Raw genomic sequence first — 21,402 nt, forward strand, 5'->3', positions numbered from 1 at the left:
TTGCTTGTAAGGTTTCAGCTGAGAAATCTGGCGTAATTCTGATGGGTTTTCCTTTGTAAGTTACTTGTTTCTTTCTCCTTACAGCTCGGAGAAGTGACTCTTTAGTGGATATTTTGGTCAGCCTGATGACTACGTGGCGTGGTGTTTTCCTATTTGCTATGAATCTCCCAGGGGTCCTTTGAGCTTCTTGAATCTGTATGTCTAGAGTATTGGCAAGGCCTGGAAAATTTTCCTTGATTATGTCTTCAAATAGCTTGTCCAACCCTTGCTTATTATCTTCTTCACCCTCAGGAATGCCAATAACTCTCAAGTTAGGTTTCTTCACATAATCCCACATTTCTTGAAGACTCAGATCATTTCTCTTACTTTTTCGATCTATCTCTGTGACTGACTTATTTAGTTGGAAGGAGTTATCTTCAATTTCTGAGATTCTTTCCTCTGTTTGATCTACCCTCCTCTTGAGACTTTCCACAGTGTTTTGTAGCTCTCTGAGTGAATTCTTCACTTCTAGGAGTTCAGTTTGGTTTTTCTTCAATATTTCAATTTCTTTAGTGAATTTTTCCTCCAAATCCTGTATTTTTTTGTGTGTTTTCCTTGTGTTGTTTATCCATTGATTCTTGTATATTATTCAGCTTGTTTATAATCCATAATTGGAATTCTTCCTGTGACATGTTGGTGTTTTGAGTCTGGTTTGTGTCAGATGGTTGGGAGCTGGTATTTCTCTTTGGGGATGAGCTTTCCATTTGATTCTTTGTGCTCTCTGTGTTTTTTCGCTGGGCCCTTCCCATCTAGATTTATCATTGGATCTTTACTTATAGATTTAGTCTGGTTAACAGGACTCTTTGTGCTCTATTCTTAGGCTGTGAAACAGTCTAGGTATGTTGCTTCTTTTGGCAAGAGGGGGAGACTGTTGTGTATTGTTTAGAGATTTTTCTGTTTCCGTTGGGGGACTGCTTCCGATGGGTCCAATCCTAGAGGATTGGAGTGATCCAAGACCGCTTTGGTGAGTTAGAACACTGTGTTGTGGTCTTTCAGAAGGCAGGCAGGGTCCACACTATTAGTAGACCGAAATTCTCTTTGCTTGTTTGTTTCCCTTTGGTTCTTCCTCTATAAGGGAGGTTTCTGTCTCTATCTGCAGGCAAGATACTAGCTATGGGGAGAGGACGGTGACCTCGCTTGCTCAGCGCCCCAGTTGCTGTAGCTCCCACGGGCAAAAGTCTATCTTGGTCCAATGTCCCCAGGGATCAGGTTCCACACTCTCGCTTCTGGAGAAGTATTCGGTGTTTACACTTCCGCGGGGATCCTATATAAGGTCCGTGGACCGGGGAGAGGGCCGTCCAGGGAGCCTCTTGGTACCCTATTGCTCCGCAGTGACTTGGCTGTGGGCCCTAGAATGGCGATTGCGTGCCCGCAGATCTCCGGCCCTGGGGGTGACTGCTCAGGATCCGGTATGTACCAGAGCCAGGGACCTGGCCCGTTCCGAAGCTCACCGTGGGTCCCCAGTTAGAAGGCGAAAAGAGAGGAGAAAGAGAAGGAAAAAAAATAAAAAAGAAAAGAAAAAAGAAAAGGAAAGAAAGAAAAGAAAGAGGAGAAAACGAAAGAGAAAAGAAAAAAAAGAAGAAAAAGAGAGAAAAAAAAAAAGAAAAAAAAAGAAAAACGCAAAAAGCCAAACCAAAAAACACCAAAAACGCCAACAAAAATGAACAAAAACAAACTACATAGCACCTCACCACACCGCAAGGCAGAAAGATACACAAATCTGAAGTATATAATTCAGCGACTCAATGTTTTTTTGTTTGTTTGTTTGTTTTACGCCTTAGCACAGCTCCGCCCCTTCACTTCCGCTCGGCTGGGTCCGGAGCGGCCATCTAGCGGCCATTAGATGTTTTTGTTTTTACGCCTTAGCACAGCTCCGCCCCTTCACTTCCGCTCGGCTGGGCCCGGAGCGGCCATTAGATGTTTTTGTTTTTACGCCTTAGCGCAGCTCCGCGCCTTCAGGCCCGCCCGGCTGGGTCCCGGGCGGTTTCGCAGTGGATTTCAAGATGGCGTCTGCGCGCCCGCACAGCTCCGAGGGTGGTGGGGATCCAATCTCCGCGCTCAAAAAGGCGTGGCAGCCAGAGGCCCAGAGGGCAAAGGTGCCCGCCGGGGCTGTCCGGCTCGTGAGCCGCCGGAAAAAAAAAGAAAAAGAAAAGAAAAGGAAAAAAAAAAAAAACTAAAACCAAAAAAAACAAAAACAAACACAAACACAAACAAACAAAACCCAGAAGAAATTTACCAAGAATAAAATACACAGTTCGGCGAGCCTATTCTTCTTGTTCGTGGGCTTTTTTTTTTTTTTTTTTTTGCCTTAGCGCAGCTCTGCCCCTTCACCCCGAGCGCGGCCCCGGCATATCCCGCACTCCTGGCGTTGGTTCAGAGACCAGCGGAGGGCGCCGGGCAGAGAGAGCCGCTCGGCACTTTATGGCTCCCGAGCGGTTTCGCCCTCGCTTTCAAGATGGCGCCTGCAGAGCTCCGGGGCTGGAGGAGACCGGCTCCCCGGCAGGCAGAGACCGCCACTGCCCGGGGGCTGGCGAGCAAGGACGCGCACCAGGGGGTCACCGGCTGGAGAACCGCCGAAAAAGGCAGCACGGGCAGAAAGAGCCGCTGGGCACTTTTTGGCTCCCGAGCGGTTTTGCCTTCGCTTTCAAGATGGCGCCTGCCGAGCTCCGGGGCTGGAGGAGACCGGCTCCCCGGCAGGCAGAGACCGCCACTGCCCAGGGGCTGGCCAGCAAGGACACGCACCGGGGGTGACTGGCTGGAGAACTGCCGAAAAAGGCAGCACGGGGTACGACGCTATTTGCTGTCCGGGAGTCTTTTGTGTTTTTCCGCCCTGGGGCAGATCCGTCCCTCCTCGCCAAGCGCTGTCTCAGCTGAGATCCCCCAGGTTCTAAGGTAATTTCGCAAAAAAGCCTCCTGTCTGCAATGCGCCACGTATCCCTCAGTGATTCTGCGCTGGCCCGGGTCAGGGCTCTGTTCAATTGGGAGCGGAGGGCTAGCCGCTTTCCCGAGAGGCTGCACCCGCCCCGGCTGGGGGTGGGTGTATCCGACCCACGCTCCGCTGGCTAGTGTCTGTCCCGCGTTCCTAATATTCGTTCACCTCAGACCTCACTCGCTCTGTTTGTCCCACGCTGATTCTCCGTGGATTCACACCGCTGTTCCTGTGTGGGAGCGGTCTTCTAGCGTTGTGGCAGGTCCGGATCGATGCCTTCCTTCCCGGGAGCGCAGATTCAGGCCGTCACCACCACTCCGCCATCTTTGATCTCTCCCCCCGAATCATTTTTAATAAGACCCCCCCCATTTTCACTGTGCACTGGGCCTCACAGATTTTGTAACTGGTCCTGAGTTCAGCCTTTTTGATCTCACCGCCATTCTTGGCTTTTGTACCAATTTACCAGCAAGTCTTCAAGCAGAGAGTGGGCGGGATGCTGGGGGTGGAGAGCAGGCCAGGCCTTGTACCCTTAGGTCAGGGGGAAGCTGGGAAGGTTCTGGGATGAGCAGTGATGGGAATTGCATATTTAAAAGATCACTCACTTCCCACATAGAGAATGAATTGGAAGGCCTTAATCTCTGAGCCTCAGTTTGTCCCTCCATAAGGTGGGCATGGTAATTATTATACAAGCCTCCCCAAGCTGACTGTTGTGTGATAATCAAATGAGCAAATATGCACAAAGTGGCCAGCACATAGTAGGTGCTTAATACACGAATGAGCCAGTGAGGAAGCTGTTGTAGCCCTTCAGGGTAGACATGATGGAGGCTGAGTCCGGGGCCCTGGATCTGGGAGCTATTTAGGAGCTTAGGTTGGTGGGATTTGTGGTTAATTGGACGTGGGGAGTTGGAGTTGAGAGGTACCTCGGTATCTGACTTGGGTTCCTGGGCAGGTGAGCCGAGCCCGGGGGCCTTCTCTACTGAACCCCACTTTAAACTTCACGGCTCTTCCTCTTCTTGTTGGTATCTTGTTGAAGGAGCCAGGGTGGTGTCAGCTGAAGAGGATGGGCCTGGAGCCCGCAAAACTGAGTTCAAATCCAGGTTCTGGCGTTTCTTAGCTGTGTGTAACCCCTCAGTTTCCCCATCTGGGAAGTGGAAACAGTGACCTCGCTGGCAGCGCTTGGAGGGCCGTGTGTGGCAGGCCTTCCCCGTTCCTGCCAATGAGCCTGTTTTTGTGAGCCGTGAGATGCAGAGAGAAATTATGAGAGCTGGGCCCTCAACAAATAGCTTCCATCCTGCGCTCCTCACAGGGTGTCACGGTGACACTCGCTCTGGACACGTACGTAGGCCCCAGTGCTGGCTCAGTCAGGGGCCGTCCCAACACCCCAGGTTATGAGCAAACGATCAATCCTTCTGATTCCCACGACAGGGTGTCTCATTCCAGGGTGGACTTAGCAACTGGAAATCAATCATTCATTGTGGAGCTCTTTCTTCAGGATGTAGCTGGAAGGCATTGAAATAGACGTGGGTGCGGTTTCCATCGGCCAGCCTGTTCCGGGTTGTGCAGCAGGGATGTCTCGAGGTCCAGCGCTGGCTCCGGGTCGCCTGCCTGCCTGCCCTCGTGCACTTGCCGTCGGCGCCAAACCCTTGATCCAGCGCCGACTCTGCAAAGCACGGGTGGGGCGTGGGCAGCCCAACAGGAGAGAGACGGAGGGATGTCGGGATACAGGGCAGGCTATTTGTTATCAAAAGTAAATCAGGGGAGGCGATTCCGGAGCAGGGCTGTGCAGCGGTTCATCACGCCACTGCACGTAGCAGCCCATGGCTTAGCTCCTCTGCGCCTGCCACTTAGCTGGGGGCTTTGCGTGGACTTGGAGGCAGATACTCTATGTTTACTACCTGGGAAGACCAAGGCTCAGAGAAGTTAAAAGATTTACCCAACCACTTCTATTTGTTTCAGGGCCTAATTTAAAATCTTGTGTGAATATTGATTGCCACATGTGTTTATATCCCTGGCAATGCTAAAATTATTTTTTGTGTTTGCTTTTTCCACTTAAAGATGACTCACAATTCTTTGGGAGGCTCCTGTTGATTCTTTTCAAGTTACTCAAATCCTTACTTATTCCAAAGCTGAAGACTTAGAATTAGATGAAGAATGTGCCATTCTCTGTTGATAGCCTCTGTTTTTCTGTTCCTCTGTCCATATCCCCGTCTATCTGCCCATCAGTACGTCTGTCTGTCTGTCCACCTGTTCATCCACCCATCCGTCTCCCCACATGTCATCCATGCATCCGTCCATCCTTCTAGCAAGTGAGCATTTACTTGGACATAAATGTGCCTGTTGTGGTCCCTGTCCAAGGCTGTTGTTACAAACGGGATGTGCCACTGTGGAAACTCCTGGCAGTGTGTCCTTCATTTTATAGAAGTCCTCACAGGCTTCTTTCCGTTCCAGGAGTGTGATTCTCCTTCCAACAGCAACGTCGCTGCATTTGCGCTGAAGGCAAAGGTCGTCTACCCCATCAACCAGAAGTTCCGGGTGAGCATTCTGAGCTTTGTCGTAGAAATGCAGTTAACTCAGTCACGCACTAGAGATGGGGGTGGGTGGGGGATTAAATGGCAATCTTTGATCCTATTCAAGGGTTTTATGGGGTTGATTTTGGTGCTTTGAAATGGAGCAAAACTTAGGGTTAATTCATTCTATGGCAGCACTGTCAGGAACAGAGTGTATCCAAGATAGATCAAGGTAAGGAATTGCCCGGGGGCACCAGGTCACAGCACAGTAGGACAGCATCTGCCCTGCCCTTTTAGCATTAATAACGATGCTGATACTGACCCAGTTTCCAAAATTAATCCTCATTCACAGACCCCTGGGCTAATGCCGGCAGCTGGCACTTACTGAGCTCCTGCTGTGGGGCTGGCGTGCTCAGTATCTGTCCGGAGTTAGGCGATGCAGCTTGGCAATATGCCTGTCAGGTGGACAATGTTGTCTTCATGCTACACATATGGAAACTGAGGCCCGGAGAGGCTAATGGCCTGCCCAAGGCCACGTGGCAAGAAGCGGCTGAGCCAGAATCAAACCCCGGTACCTGGCCACAGACCTCACCCCTGTAGCCAGGAGCTCCCACCTGCGCTGGGACTGCTGCAGAGAGCAGTGCCGGGGTGCTTCAGGGAGCCCTTGGCCTAGAAGGTGCTTTGTGCAAAGAGTTTCCTGGTGGGGTAAGTTCGGGAAAATGCTGCCTGCTCTTTTGGCGGTTGGGAGAATGAGCTCTGGAGTCACACCAGCCCCGTCCTAACTCCCGTCTCAGCCATCTACTGCGTGACCATTTCTTGACTTCCCCGTGCCTCAGTTTCTTCCTCGAAGAAAGGGAGATAACAGGTCTGCCTCATTAGCCCCATTGAGGATAACAGAGAACATACACAAGGGCTTAGAACAGTGTGTGACATCTGAGCATTTGGTACATATTAGGTTTTTGGAATTATTATTTAGTTTGGAAGACGGCCAGGGCATATTGAAGGCTCTGAGAATTCCCGCACTAAAGAAATTATTCCGTCTTGTTTAACGAGCCTTTCCCAAACTAATTTTTCTGTGAAACCCTTGTGGTGAGCAGTAATTGGTTACAGTTCAGGGAACTGTCCCCAAAGCACATTGGGAACCACGTCCTGCACGTAGCTGTCTGGCGGGTGGATGGGCCTTTCTGCATGAGCAGCACTGGTTGGTTGGCGCCACCGTGCACACCCTGACCAGTGCATCCAGCCAGGCCTTCCTGCGAGCCACCATCGAACGTCACCCGGAAGCCCTACGGTGAATCCGTGAGACGTCACGTGCAGTAACAGTGATCTCCCTTCTGCCACCGCAGCCTCTGGCCGACGGGTCCTCCAACCCGTCTCTGCATGAGAACTTAAAGCAAGCCGTCCTGCCGCACCAGCCGGTGGAGGCCTCCCCTTCCAGCAGCCTGGGGAGCCTGAGCCAGGCCGAGAAGGACGACTGCAGCTCCTCGTCCAGCATCCACTCGGCCACTAGTGACGACAGGTTTCTCCGCCGCACCTTCCTCCGGGTGAACACCTTCCCAGAGGTGCTGGCCTCTGAGAGGTAAGGAGGGGTGCAATGGAGGATGGGGCCTCTGGTTCTCTCAGAGTGGGCCAACGGGTCGTACCTTGTCAGGGGAGGAAACAGAGGCCCAGAGAGGTCAAGTGACTCAACCAGGGACACACAGCAACACAGTCAGAGCTGGGGCCCCAGATGCGTTTGTCACTTACCACAGTGTTGGACAACATTGGGGTTACAGAGTCAGGCCTGAGCCTGCACAGAGAGGACGAGGGGACCTCATTTAATCACTGCCGTGTGTTGCAGCACAGCACAGCAGCTGTCCAGGCTGAGTGCCTTCTGAGTGCCGGGCAGAGTGCTAAGCACTTTCCCGGGACTAATTATCTCCCAAGCACATTGCCCAGTAGGAGGGAGCCTGGGTTTGGTGATCAATAAATGTTAATCAATGAATGAATTAATTCCTCCTAACTGCCCTGTAGGTAGATGCTATTATTCCCCTATTTCTCAAAGAACAGAGTGAGACACAGAGAGGCTGGATGACTTGCCCGAGGTCACACAGTGGTGAGTGAAGGAGTGATTGGACCCAGCCTAGAGCAGGGCCCAGCATGTGGCAGGTTTGCGCCCTGGTCCTCAGGCCTCCCTCTGCTCTGAAATTCTGTGACTCGAAGGGCTGGCAGGAGCTGGGACACGGTCAGCTCAGAGCTGGGAGAGAATGGGCTCGGACCCTTGAACTTGCCATTGACCCTGAAGGTGGCCCAGGGAAGGAGGAGCTTTATTGCATAGGGGCCTCCTAGGATCGCTGGCGCGGGCTTAGAACGACTGTAATTCAGCAGACTGGAGCATTTCGAACAGTCTGTGTGGAAGTGTTGTCGTTTATCAATAAAATGCATTTGCCTATGAGGGAAAAAAATGGTCAGATACATTCATGCTCTGCCACGTGTCTGCCCCCGTGACCCTGTGACAGCCGCTGGCTTTCTCTGATCCTCTATTTCCTGAGTCGGCGTCCTCATCTGTAGAATGTGCACGTGGCACTGAGGAAAGATGGCATGTGATGACAGACGTGGAAACGCACAAAGGAGACATCATTTTTGTTTCTCCTTCCCTCTCTCCGTGGGTTTATCTCTGATATCCCAGGCAGCTGTGTCTCTGGCACCTTTACTGTCCCCTCCTGGTCATTGGGGGTTTCCAACAGCTCGTTTGATTCAACCCCCGGGCGGGTGTCAGGGACGTCAGCACACTGCTAAAGGGACCTGGGGGTGGGGGGAGGACACACCGTGCCTCGTGCTGAGTCGGGATGTGCCAACTTCGTTTCGGATACTCGGAACTTCTTTTCTGTCTCTCTTTTTCTGTTTCAGTGCAGACATCGACCTCTGTGTCTACCACCTTCACCTGAAAGATCTGCTGCGTTTGGACACAGCGCTGAGACAGGAAAAGCACATGGTGGGTGGAGAGATTCCCTTTCTCTCCCTCGTACAGGGACAGAAACTGGGACACAAGGCCCTCCGTGTCCACTGGGTCCCAGAGACTCTGGAGAAGGGGACGTCAGTGAAAACAGAGCAGCCGCAAGGGAGGGGACCGGCCGAGTCAGGGCCCGGCCACCCAGTGGGAAAGCAGCTTGGGCTGCCGGGGACACAGCGCGGCTTGAGCCAGGCTGCAGGGCTGCGCGGAAGGGTGAGCGCCCGCTCCCGGGTACACCCCCGCTGGAGAGGGATCAGAGACAGTTAAAAGGGAACGATATTTTCAAAGGAATGATAATGGTGACGACAGCATTTACGAGTGTGGATGTTATCGAGTGCTTACGGTGTGCTAGGTCCAGGGAGTATTAAACAGGTGATCGCATTTAAACCTGACCGCAGCCGGAGGGGTGGGTGCCGTCACCATCTCCACTCGGAGGCGCAGAGCGGAGGACTTGCCCAGAGCCACCGAGCTGCAGGCGCGGAGCCGAGACGGGCGGTTCAGCACCTTTGTATGGGGGCGTGTTCTCCGCGCGGGAGACGGGCACGCGCGGCTGCAGGCATGTGCTAGGGGAACACCGTGCGGTGTGCGTTGCCGGATGCTCCCGGCCTCGGATTGAACATACGGTGGGTCTGAGCCGCGGGGAGCAGAGCGGTGAGCCCCCCTGTGGCCACAGAACCCCCAGCGGGTTCAGCCAGGCAGGGACAAGGGGAATGGCTGCTCCCTGAGGCACGTTCTCTGAATCGTTGAGTGCGGAATGGGAGCTACGGAGAGGGTGGAGGAGAGAGAGATAGATAGCGATGGAGAGAGGCAAACAGAGTCACTCAGACAGACGCGCCCACGGGCGCCCTGTTATAAACTGGGAAAGTGCAAGAGTGTGAAACCGGGTGCACCCGAGAGAAAACTGGCCTCTGTGTGAGCAGGACCGGCCCTATGCACAGGTGGCCATACTGAAAACCACAGATCATGCTGAGATCCAGGACACAGAGCATGGCCCTGCACTCCCGCCACCCCACCCCCGAGCAAGAGTGAGACCCCCGTCTCTGCTAAAAATAGAAAAAATTAGCCAAGCGTTGTGGTGGCTCCTGTAGTCCCAGCTACTTGGGAGGCTGGGGCAGGAGGACCACTTGAGCCCAGGAGTTGGAGGTTGCTGTGAGCTGTGATGATGCCATGGCACTGTAGCCCCAGTGACAGAGCAAGACCCTGTCTCAAAAAAAAAAAAGAAAGAAAGAAAGAAAGAAAAGGCCAGGCACAGTGGCTCACTCCTGTAATCCTAGCACTCTGGGAGGCTGAGACGGGTGGATGGCTCGAGGTCAGGAGTTCGAGACCAGCCTGAGCAAGAGCGAGACTCCATCTCTACTAAAAATAGAAAGAAATTATCTGGCCAACTAAAAATATATATATATATAAAAAAATTAGCTAGGCATGGTGGCACATGCCTGTAGTCCCAGCTACTCGGGAGGCTGAGGCAGTAGGATCGCTTAAGCCCAGGAGTTTGAGGTTGCTGTGAGCTAGGCTGATGCCACGGCACTCACTCTAGCCCAGGCAACAAAGCGAGACTCTGTCTCAAAAAAAAAGAAAAGAAAAGAAAGGAAAGAAAGAAAGACATTTCCTAAGGCTATAGCTGCCAGTGATTCCTCTGATGGATCTGGGCAAAGTAAGTTGAAAACCTTCTGGAAAGGACTCACCATGCTAGATGCCATTGAGAACATTCACGAGGAGGTCAAAATACCAACATCAGCAGGAGTTTAGAAGTTGATTCCAACCCTCATGGGTGACTTTGAGGAGTTCTGGACTTCAATGCAGGAGGTCACTGCAGATGTGGTGGAAACAGCAGGAGAGCTAGAGTTAGAAGCGGAGCCTGAAGATGTGACTGAATTGCTGCAATCTCATGGTAAAACTTGAACAGATGAAGAATTGTTTCTAATGGATGAGCCAAGAAAGTGGTTTCTAGAGATGGAATCTATTCCTTGGGAAGATGCTGTGGACATTGTCGAAATGACAACAAAGGACTTAGAATATGACATCTAGTTGATAAAGCAGTGGCAGGATTTGAAAGGATTAACTCCAGTTTTTAAAGAAGTTCTACTGTGGGTAAAATGCTATCAAATGGCATCTCATGCTACAGAGAAATCTTTCATGAAAGGAAGAGTCAGTTGATGTGGCAAACTTCACTGCTGTCTTCTTCTAAGAAATTGCTGACCTTTAGTCACCCCAACCTTCAGCACCCAGCACCCTGATCAGCCAGCACCGTCAACGTGGAGGTGAGACCCTCCACCTCCACCTGCAAAAAGATTACGACTTGCTGATGGCTCAGATGATCATTAGCCTTTTTCAACAATAAGATATTTTTAAATTAAGGGATGCACATTTTTTTAGACATAGTACCCACAGTATGTATTTTTGCACCTTCATTTGAGTCTATAATTATTTCAAAATCACTGAAAGGGGTCGGATGGGGACTGTAAATGTTACTGATCCAGTTTGGGTCACAAAGAAGGTGGATTTGAGATGAGCATCTTGAGCAAAGAATGTTATCCGCCACCAGCTCAGGCTTCAGTGGGTAGGAGGGCGGGACACCACATTCTTCTTAGAGGCCGTTAGCATTGCAGATATAATGAAGGGTGGTGCAGAGAGTTCTGGGTTCGAATCTCAGCTCCATCCCTCGTGGCTGTGTGACATGAGGCAAGTTGCACAGCTTTCTCAGCCAGGGGGCTCATTATCGGCAAGATGGGGAAGGTTGTACCAGCCGCCCCACGTGCAGTGGAGATCCAGTGATGGTACATATGATACACATGTCGGCCTGGCACGGAAGAATGCTTAACAAACAAACCTGAACCCATTAAAACAGGATAGAAAACTGTGGCCCTTGAACCAAATCTGGCCACACCCGTCTGTTTCCATAGTGCCTGTAGCAGCCTTCCTACGACAACAGCAGAACTGACCGTTGTGCAAGAGGTCGTCATCTGCCTGCAATGCCAGAAAATGCTTGCTGTGTGGCCCTTACTGAAAAAGTTTGCTAACCGCTGCGTGAAAAAGTGTCTTACCATGCAGTTATGTCTAAATGACCGTTGGCAAAGGAGCACTTCATTGGAGGAATGAGGTTTTCCATAAATGGTACTGGAGCAACTGGACATCCATAAGCAAAACAATAAATAAAGTGAACTTCAACCTAGACCTCACACTTTATATAAAAATTGCCTCAAAATGGATCGTGTACTTAAATGTAAACAATAAAACTATAAATCTTTTAGAAAAAAAATGTGAGGGAAAATCTTCAGATCTAGACCTAGGCAAAGAGGTTTTAGACTTGACATCAAAAGCATGACCCATAAAAGGAAAAATTAATTAATTGGACTTCATCAAAATTAAAAAGCTTTTGCTTTGCAAAGAACCTTATTAAGAGGATGAAAAGACAAGTTACAGAGTGAGAGAAAATGTTTGCAAACCACGTATCTACCACAGAAAGTACTTGTGTCTGGAATACATAAAGAACTCTCAGAACTCATCTGAAAAAAGAAAACAGTCTAGTTAGAAAATGGGCAAAAGACATGAACAGATATTTTACCGAAAAAGATACACAGATGGTGACGTAATATAAAAGCTGTTCAACATCATTAAGCCATTAGGGAAATGCAAGTTAAAAGCAAAATGAGGTATCACTACACACCTGTCAGAATGACTAAAATAAAAAATAGTGACAACACCACATGCTGGTGAACATGTGAAGAAATGATCACTCAGACATTGCTGGGGGAAGGAAAATAGTACAGCCACCCTGGAAAACATTTTGGCAATTTCTTGTAACACCTAACATGTACTTACTGGAAGACCCAGCAGTTGCACTCAAGGGCATCTATCCCAGAGAAACTTATGTTTGCACAAAAACCTGCACATGAGTGTTCTTAACAGCATTATTTGTAATAATCAAAGCTGGAAACAATCCAGATAGCCTACAATGGGTGAATGGACAGGCAAATTGTGGAGACAGCATTGTCTGGACTCTCCTGGGTGTCCCCACGTATGGGAGGGTCCTTGGTTTAAGGGATGTCTCCACCTGTTGAGGCAGAGCTGGAGGACTTTGCGTATCCGCTTCACACAGTTGTCCCCCTGACCCTTTCCACAGGGAAGCAGCCCCCTTTGGCTCCTGTATTTCCTTGATCCGTATGGAAATGGGGTGTGGAGGCCTTGCCGGAGGAGGCACCTAGTGTTGATTGAATAAATAAGTGAAGAAAAGAACCGAAGCATTCTTCAGAAGCTTCAAGAAAATGTAGTCCATTATAGGCCATCTCATGATTTATAGTATGAGGTCCTTTCCTACGGCAAGAAGGAAGTGAGAGAGAGAGAGAGGGAGAGAGAGAAGACAGCAAGCAGAGAAGGAGCAGGAGAGAGAGGGAGGAGAGACAGAAGAGACAGGGAGAGCAACACCGTTGTTTAAACCTTTTTCTTATTACCGTTCCTGTTTTGGCAATAGATGTTTATTCAGATTTTTAAAATGTGCCTCCTCGACCTTCTTCCTAAAAAGAAGTCTGATGATGAATTATACCAGAAGATTCTTTCAAAACAAGAAAACGTAAGTAAGTCTTCAACCTGTATTTTAAGGTAATTTTAAAAGCAGTTTATTATAATATATAAAACTTAGGCTATGAAAGTATTTTTGCTTTCATGTATAAAAATAGTTTATTATTAATATACACTTTTAACACAATGTAATGACATATAAAAGCATTTGTACAAATATAAAAATAACAGTGTGTATTATTGAACTTTGGAAAAATGTTCAAAGCAACAAAGAGAAAAATGTTGGTCATAGCCACCACTCAAAGACAATCTTAGTTAATGTTATTCTCTGCACAAGTTTGGGGTATTTTTAAAGATGTATCTTGTTTATTGGTTCAAGCTGTTTATCCTCCTTTGTATTCTACTCTTCTCAGACTTTTATAGAAATTTATCTTGTTTCATGTGCAGCAAAGAGTCAGGGCTTGGAATCACACTGGTCCCGGTTGGTGTCCTGCTTCTTGTACAAGCTCTCAGAACCCTAATTTCTTTCCTTGTGCTATGGGATAACCCTGATGCTGTGGGGGTGCAGAAAGGACGAGAGAAATAAATGTGTGTGATGCACCTGGCAAAGGAGTAGCTAGACTGTGGGTGTGATAGCTGTCATCGTTGTTACTGCGGCCACCACCGCAGTCATCATTGCCTTCATCATCACCATCATCACCATCATTTTTATTGTATTACCACTACCATCACCTTCCTCATCATAACACGTTGTCATTGTCATCACCATCACCACTGTCATCTTTGTCGTCGCCACCCTGGCCGTCACCATTCTTGTCACTGTCATCACCACCACATCGTCATACTCATCAACGGCTTTGTTGTCATCCTTATGACCCCCACCATCCCCAACACCGTCCTCCTGCTCCTCCCCATTCCCACCAGCACAACCCACCACCTTCATTGTCACCACTGTTGTGGTCAGCAGCAGTCTCATCACTGCCGTCATCATCGTCATCGTCAGTGTCGTCTTCATCCTCACTACACAACGTAATCACCACCACCATCCTCATCACCACCACTCCATCCTCCTCCTCCTCATCACCACCACCACTCCATCCTCCTCCTCCTCATCGTCATCACTACAGTCACCACCCTCTGTATCCTCCTCCTCCTCCACGACCACCACTACCATCATCCTCATCCTCATCGTCATCACCCTCTTCATCCTCCTTCTCCTCTCCCGTCACCACTACCATCATCTTCATCATCATCATCACTGTTATTGACATCGCTTTCCTCACTGCCGTCACCACCACCATCATCTTTTGCATCTTTGTCATGATCATCTTCATCACCACAACCATCTTCCTCGCCCTCTTTACTGCTACCCTGGCCTTCATTATCATCGTCATTGTCATCCTCATCCTTGTTGCCACCACCATGACCCGGTGTTTGGGAGGGAATGTCTCTCCCATACTCTTCCGGAGTCCATGAGGAAGGATTACTCACTTCTTCTAGGCGGTGGGGGGCGGCCACCACCTCTGTTCCTGTCCTCAGCGCCACTCCTGCAGGGACCCTCCCAGCGGGCACTGCACACAGCGTGTGACACGCGTTGTTCTATTCAACCCTCACCACAGCCCTGGGAGTGGCCATTGTTATTTCTGTTTTATAGCTGAGGAAACTGAGGCTCAATGAGTTTAAATGACTATCCAATAGTAACAATAATAATAATGGTGATGATATTCATAAGTGTACTATTATAGTAATAATGACACAGTACTGTTTGTTACAATGGAAAAGAGTAAGCTTTGGAGTCCACAGACCTCATCAAATCCCACCTCTACCACTTACAGGGCTGTTTGGCTTTGGACAAGCGTGTCATTAATAACAGTGGCTACCACTTATTGAGACAGTGTAGCCAAGTGCTTTAAATGCATAATTTCATTTAATGCTTGCAACAACCTTCAAACTGCTAGAAGAGGACAAGAGGTGCTCAGAAGTTGGAAGAGTAGGGACAAGCCTGGCATTGCCATTTCCTGCCTGGGAGACTTTGGACAAAATATCTTAACTTCCCATATGCCAGTTTTCTTATCTGGAAAACAGCCTTAGTTTCTCTCTTGTGGAGATGCTGTGAGAATTAGAAATCACATATGGCCTTAGCTTGGGTCCTCAATAGTAGTTTGTACCTATGTTATTTTTCCTAATGAACCTGAACCCACACCAGTATTGGTTACTTGGCAGTGAACACAGCTCTAGAGGAGATAGAATTGCCTCCCACACCCTGTGTTGGGGTTTGAAGGACTCCCCTTTGCCCCCCGAGTCCAGAATCAATTGAGAGAGAGTCGGGGAGACAGATACCGAAATGTAGCTTTGTTACCGATGCAAGGCCAGCTTGGAGAATGTGGCCCAGGTTGCAGCAATTGTGGGTTCCTAACACCGAGTCCCAGAATTAGCTCAATTTCCTGCCTAGCCACCGGCAAGGCTGGGCCACCTCAGGCTTCCCCACGTGGAAGCAGGGCCTTGGGCCCAGGATATTCTGGGCTGAGACCACACCAGAGCAGTGGGCTCCCTGAATGGTCCGTCCAAAGAGGAAGGGACTGGGCAAGCTAAGCCACTGTGCTCACTTCCTGCTCTTGAACCCACCAGTCAAATACATATCCCTTTCTCCTCTGGATTGTGTAGTGAGTAATCCTCCCCCAGGGAAACCAGAAGGGGAAGGAAGAAAGGTTCCCTCCTGACACCCCAGATGTCATGCATTTTCCAGGAATTCATAGTGATTGAAGGACACTATTTCATTGTTTCTAAAGTATGGTCAATTTTTTTTGTTGTTGTTGCGGGGGGAAGGCAGGGGAGTATAGAAGAAAATAATTTAATTAGTAAAATAGATTTTTATGATCAAGCCTTAAGTAGGACAATGCTCAGAGCATTTAATTATTGTTAAGAACTATTTCATGACCATGTGGTGAAAAAAGCATTTATTTCTCTAGAATTTAAGACACGTTACATTTTTTGTTAGTTTATTTGCTTTCTCTTTTTTCTCCAGGATTTGGAGGAGTTAGAAAAGGGACTTCAGGTCAAGCTGTCAAACACGGAGATGTTGGGTGCTGGTGACTCGGAATACCTCGCCCTGGCAGACGAGGAAAGGAAGGAGAGAGAGTGTTCGGAGCAGCTGATGGATAATGTGCGTGACACACTTTCTTCCTGTACAGAAACCGTGGTTCCAGGACAGGTAGATGGCCCAGATTAAACAGGTGACACTTAGCGGCGTGCGTGATACTTGAATTCCCGGTTGGGTCTGCCTCACAGGCAGGAGGCAGCTTGTGACTAAGTGTTAGAGAAGGTGTCATTATGGAGCAAAGCTTTACAAAGAGAGGATTACTTTTTGTATAATGAATCCCCTTGTTTAAACTTTAGATTGATCTTTTTATCATTCAAAGCAAAGATTGCTGTGACCCTCCATGTCACTCTGCCCTCTGGGGTGCAGTAGATGCTAGCAGCTGGGCATGGCTCATAAAAGTGTGTTTTAAATTCCAAAGAGAATGGCTTTCCCAAAACCTCTCTTTTTTTTTTTCTTTTGGGTTCCACCACCCCCTTTTCATTTATGTATTAAACATTTCCTTGGTGCTCGATCTTTGCCAGGCATTGTGCGGGGCACTGGGAATTCAAAATTCATTTAGACGTGGCTCTGCTTGAGAGATGCCGGGAGAGACCCGTGGGGGAGCAGACGATTGCTTCGTGGGTAGCACGTGTCGTGATGGAAGGACACAGAGGGGAAGGCGAGGCAGGCACAGTGGGGGGAGAAGTCTGTTTTACCGCAGGCTTGGGAAGGTCTCCAAAGAGGAAGGGACCCCCGAGAGGCTCGCTGGGGGAAGCGTGGGCAGAGGCAGGAGCCAGGGAGGACCGGGTGGCAGGTAGCGGCAAGATAAGGCCACAGAGATCTGGCCAGAGGGTTCGCATCTTATGCCAGGGAGGTGGGAGTCAGTGAAGGTTCAAAGCAGGGGGTGGCCTAGAAGCACCACTCAGGCTGCTGAGTGGAGGGTAGTGGAGAGCTATTGGGCTAGTTTGGCAGGAACTTCGTTAAGGCAACTGCAGTGGGGATGGAGAGGTGAGAAAAAGTCTGAGAGCTGATGCTGGGTAGGTATGTCACAGGCTGGCACGTGGGGAGGAGGAGGGTGCAGAGGGCCAGCCCTGCTGAAATAAGGACCCCAGAAAGAGAAGCGAGTTGGTAAGTCCAGCTTGGACATCTCGAGTGGAGAAGCCTGCGGTGCAGGTGTCCATGGGAGCCCAGGTGGCAGAACCGCGAGGGGAGGAACGTTCTTACCTGCGGGCCAGGGTGAGATGGCTGCAGGAGAGCCTGGATTCCCGCCGTCCACAGACTCCCGGCGCTGTGTGCGACGCCTCGTCTGTGTCTGCATTGTTCAAGGAGAAGGTCTGTCCTTTCTGTACAATTCTGCAAAGTACTGGTGACCTCCAAACACGGAGAGGCCTCTGGCCTGGGAACGTGCGTGTAAAACGGGAAGAGAAAGGGGCCTGGTGCCCACTCTCGGATCCGGCCGGCATTTAAGGAGGGGCCGCCGGGGAGAATCAGGACAAGAGAGCAGGAGAGACTGGAGGGAACTTTGAGGAAGCAGGAGGAAAGCACGTCACGGGCTGCAGTGACGTGAATTAAACCCCCGATGTTCTCAGCCACTTGGTGGTTCCCAGCTCTGCTCCTGATAAGATGGGAGAGGAAGGAAAAAGATTTTAAAGCAAAATGTTTTCATGGTCAGCATCATCTCTGCCATGTTGTTTTTTTTTTTTGCACTTTTAGGACAATAATTATCATTTATTTATTTGGAGACAGAGCCTCACTGTGTTGCCCAGGCTAGAGTGCTGTGGCGTCAGCCTCGCTCACAGCAACCTCAAACTGCTGGGCTCAAGCAATCCTCCTGCCTCAGCCTCCCAAGCAGGTGGGACTACAGGCATGTGCCGCCATGCCCGGCTAATTTTTTTCTATGTATTTTTAGTTGTCCAGCTAATTTCTTTCTATTTTTAGTAGAGACAGGGTCTCACTCTTGCTCAGGCTGGTCTCGAACTCCTGACCTTGAGCGAGCCTCCTGCCTCGGCCTCCCAGAGTGCTAGGATTAACTCATATTTAAATGGCAGTGGGTGCTTTTATTTCCAGGACACATTTAATCACTTTTAAAGATCCCGAAGCTTCCAGGAGCACACTGTCACGTTTCGTGTGCCTCCCGGGTGCCAGTCACGACCTGCGTGAGGGTCTGTAAGCTGGGCGAGCTCGTGCCTGTCCTAGCTTGTCAGCAGCACGTCAGTGTTTGCAGAAAAGCCATCTCAAAACTGACTGGCACCTGCAAGGGAACCGGAGGGACCTCTCTGTAGAATGTGACTGTTGCCAAGATAAACTCTCTGGAATTGCGGAATTGTTTACAGTCCCTGTCTGCGATAAGGAGTGAATTATAATTCCCAAGCATGAACCGTTTTGCTTTCTTAAATAAGTTTTCTCCTCTACTTTTTACTTCTCCTGCTCCTTCCGCAGATGGAAGCTTTCTGGAAACAGATGGAAAACATCCAGCACTTTCTTGTGGACCAATTTAAGTGTTCCAGCTCCAAAGCCCGACAGCTCACGATGACGCTCATGGAAAGAATGACCACAGCCGAAGGGCTGCTGCGCGGCTCCCAGGATCTGCAGGCGCTGGTAATGCCGGAGGGGGCGGGGAGGGAGCACGCAGATACTCACGCCAGAGCCTGGACTCACAAGCCCTGAAGCTCCTTAGAGATCATTAAGGGGAGCACCTTCATGCTGGGGCCGGGCATGCAGAGCCCCGGACAACTAGCAGTGGATTCCCCCATCCATCCACCCAGCAAGTGGGGCTTCCGGACAGCTCGGCGGTTCTGCAGCCCAGCGCCCTTGGTCTCAGACCTGAAGTTACACACTGAAATTATCTGAGGATTTTTAAAAAGTATGATCCTCGGGTCCCAGATGAGTCCCTACCCCAGAGATTCTGGCTTAATCAGGCTGGGGTGCAACCCAGGCATTGGGGTTTCTGGAGCTCCCAGGTGACGACGGTGAGCGCCCGGTTGACAGTGTAGATGGAGCCTCGGTTTGCTCTCCTGACTGCCCCGTGTGTCACCTGGGGAATTTTAAAAAATGCTGGTGCCTGGGTCTCACCCCTGAAATTCCAATCAGAGTGGTCTGGAGCCGAGGTCCTGGCATCGTGGGTTTTAAAACTCCCCATCGATTGTGATGGAAGGCCAGGGGTACAAGCCACTGGCCCGGAGGAATCTGGGACTCCGGCTTTGAATCTGGGCTCTGCTGCTTGGAGCTGTGTGATCTTGAGCACATTACTTAATCTCTCTGAGCTTCTATTATTCTAGCCATAAAATAGTGGTCCTAAGAGTTGCCATAGGCAGGGCCCAGGTAGATGCTGAGTTACGGCTCACACCCTCGTCACTGTGGGTTTCTCTGTTCAGACTTTGGGCTTATCCTGTGTGTGCAAGGCCAGTGTGTGTGAGGCCCATGAGGGTGTTCCACACCCGGTTCCCTGTCCTGTGCACCAGCCCAGGGACAGCCCAGCTCAGAACCCTCCAGTGGCCACCCTGCCCTCAGCGCAGAGACCCAGCTCCTGAGACCCGTGGAGCAGCCAAGCCCCGCGGGCCCCCGCTGCTCCTCCACACTGCAGGCCTCTCCAGTGCAGTGCGCAGACCGCAGCGTTGGCAGTTCTGGGAGCTGCTCAGAGACGCAGAGTCTCACCCCACCCCTGCCAGTGACAATCTGCATTTTAACAAGACCCCACACACACATACACACAGTTCTTTGAAAACGTTGTGTGCTTTTTCTCATCATATACACATATGGTCTCCTTTTTCATAGCACACAGATAAAAAGCCCACTAAGTGACTCCCCTAAGATCCTATCCTGCCTAATGACATTGCTGAGCCTGGGCCCCAAGCTTCCTGGCTTGCCACCCAAGCCCCTTTGAATTGGATTTTAATTTGATAAGGGTTTCTGACCCACAGTAAGGCTCATCAAAAGTGAAAGACTTTTTTCTTTTCTTCTTTTTCCTTTTGCTGTCAACAGGGTATTGATGCAGAAAAAAAAAAGAAAATCCATCCTTGGCTGACTCTGGCCAGAGTATCAGCCAGTAACTTCCAAACAGGAAGAAGGAAAGGGGTTGTCCCATTTAAGAGCACAGCTGTCCTGCAGCCGACATTTAATGAGCGCCTCCTATGTGCCACACACTGTTAACGCAAACAGGCTTGCAGAGGTTAAGATTGGAGACTCCAGGAAGAAACCTGAGCTCCTGCTGTGGTCCTGCCACTTACTAGCTGTGTGATCTCGGGCAGGTTACTTAACCTCTCTGTGACTCAGCTTCATCATCTGTGAAATGGGGACCATAATGCACCTGCTGTCTCACAGGGTAGTGGAGAGTGTTAAAGAGTTGAGGATATGACAAGTCCTTAGAACAGAGCCTGGCACATAGGGAGTGCTCAGTATGTGTTAGTCAGCAGAGTCCTGCAGGCCACGTGTCAGCAGGCAAAACAGACACGAGAGCAAATGGTCGCAAGGACGGGTGCGGGGCCTACAGTCTGCGCAGGGAGGGAGGGTCCGCTCTGCCGGCATCCTGCGTACCAAAGCGAGAGAATGTAGCTTCCACGTCTCAGAACGTGGTGTCTCAGAACAGATTAACTCTGTGTTCTGAGATACCGTGTTCTGATAAATTCTCGGGACAGCATGGGATCTTTCTGGCCTGGGCAGTTGGACATGAAATGTGTCACATAGCATCCCTGAATATCAAAACTGGAAGCACCCTTGAAAGGGACCTGGAGGTCACCAGATTAGTCTCTGGAGATCTGCTAGGAAAGAGAGATGTGGCGCCTGCTGTTGGTAGTGGTGGGAACAGCTGAATTCACGGAGCAGTCCCTGTGCCCTGGCCCCTATTCTAAACGTTTTATGTATTTTAACTTATTCGTCTTCACATCAAACCTGTGCATCCGATCAGGTGAGGAGCCCGTGCCCAGGTGGCTGGAACCAAGCCCGAGCCTGGCTTGTCGGGGACTCCGCTGCCCTCCAGCAAGCGGGCCCACCCTGCCCCCTTCCCATGTCCCTCATTTGCGGGTACCTGCTCCACTGCCACCCGCCTTGAACATAGGCCCTAGATTGCACCCTCACTGCTGAGCCCAGCAGGCCTGCGTTGGGTGCAAACATCCTCTGCTTCCCTGGAAGTGGCTGCAACCCTGCCCTCCGCAGCCGCCCTGCCCGCCCCCCCCTGCACCTCCACTTATCCTCTGGCGCCCTCTGGGGTCACGGGCGCTGCGATGGTCGGGCTTGTTGACTCGGAGGAGAGGTGGGCTCAGAGCAAGGGTGGGCCTTCTGCAGGAAATTCAGCATCCCCGCCCATAATTGGGGATTGCTCTTGCCCAGGTCTCACGCTGCT

General features: G+C 50.2%; 1 protein-coding gene across 4 annotated transcripts in view; it reads left to right on the forward strand.

Annotated features, from left to right (window-relative positions):
* EVC (EvC ciliary complex subunit 1) overlaps window positions 1-21,402 on the forward strand; it is an 84,083-nt gene that overhangs the window by 13,961 nt on the left and 48,720 nt on the right. For all 4 annotated transcript variants that reach the window (XM_069496570.1, XM_069496572.1, XM_069496573.1 and 1 more), the window contains exons 3-8: window positions 5,417-5,500; window positions 6,822-7,054; window positions 8,365-8,449; window positions 12,939-13,037; window positions 16,011-16,148; window positions 18,504-18,662. In XM_069496570.1, coding sequence (XP_069352671.1) covers window positions 5,417-5,500; window positions 6,822-7,054; window positions 8,365-8,449; window positions 12,939-13,037; window positions 16,011-16,148; window positions 18,504-18,662 — 798 coding nt within the window. The remainder of the gene's footprint in view (window positions 1-5,416; window positions 5,501-6,821; window positions 7,055-8,364; window positions 8,450-12,938; window positions 13,038-16,010; window positions 16,149-18,503; window positions 18,663-21,402) is intronic.

The sequence above is a fragment of the Eulemur rufifrons genome, chromosome 20, assembly GCF_041146395.1.
Source record: "Eulemur rufifrons isolate Redbay chromosome 20, OSU_ERuf_1, whole genome shotgun sequence".
NCBI classification, from domain to species: domain Eukaryota; kingdom Metazoa; phylum Chordata; class Mammalia; order Primates; family Lemuridae; genus Eulemur; species Eulemur rufifrons.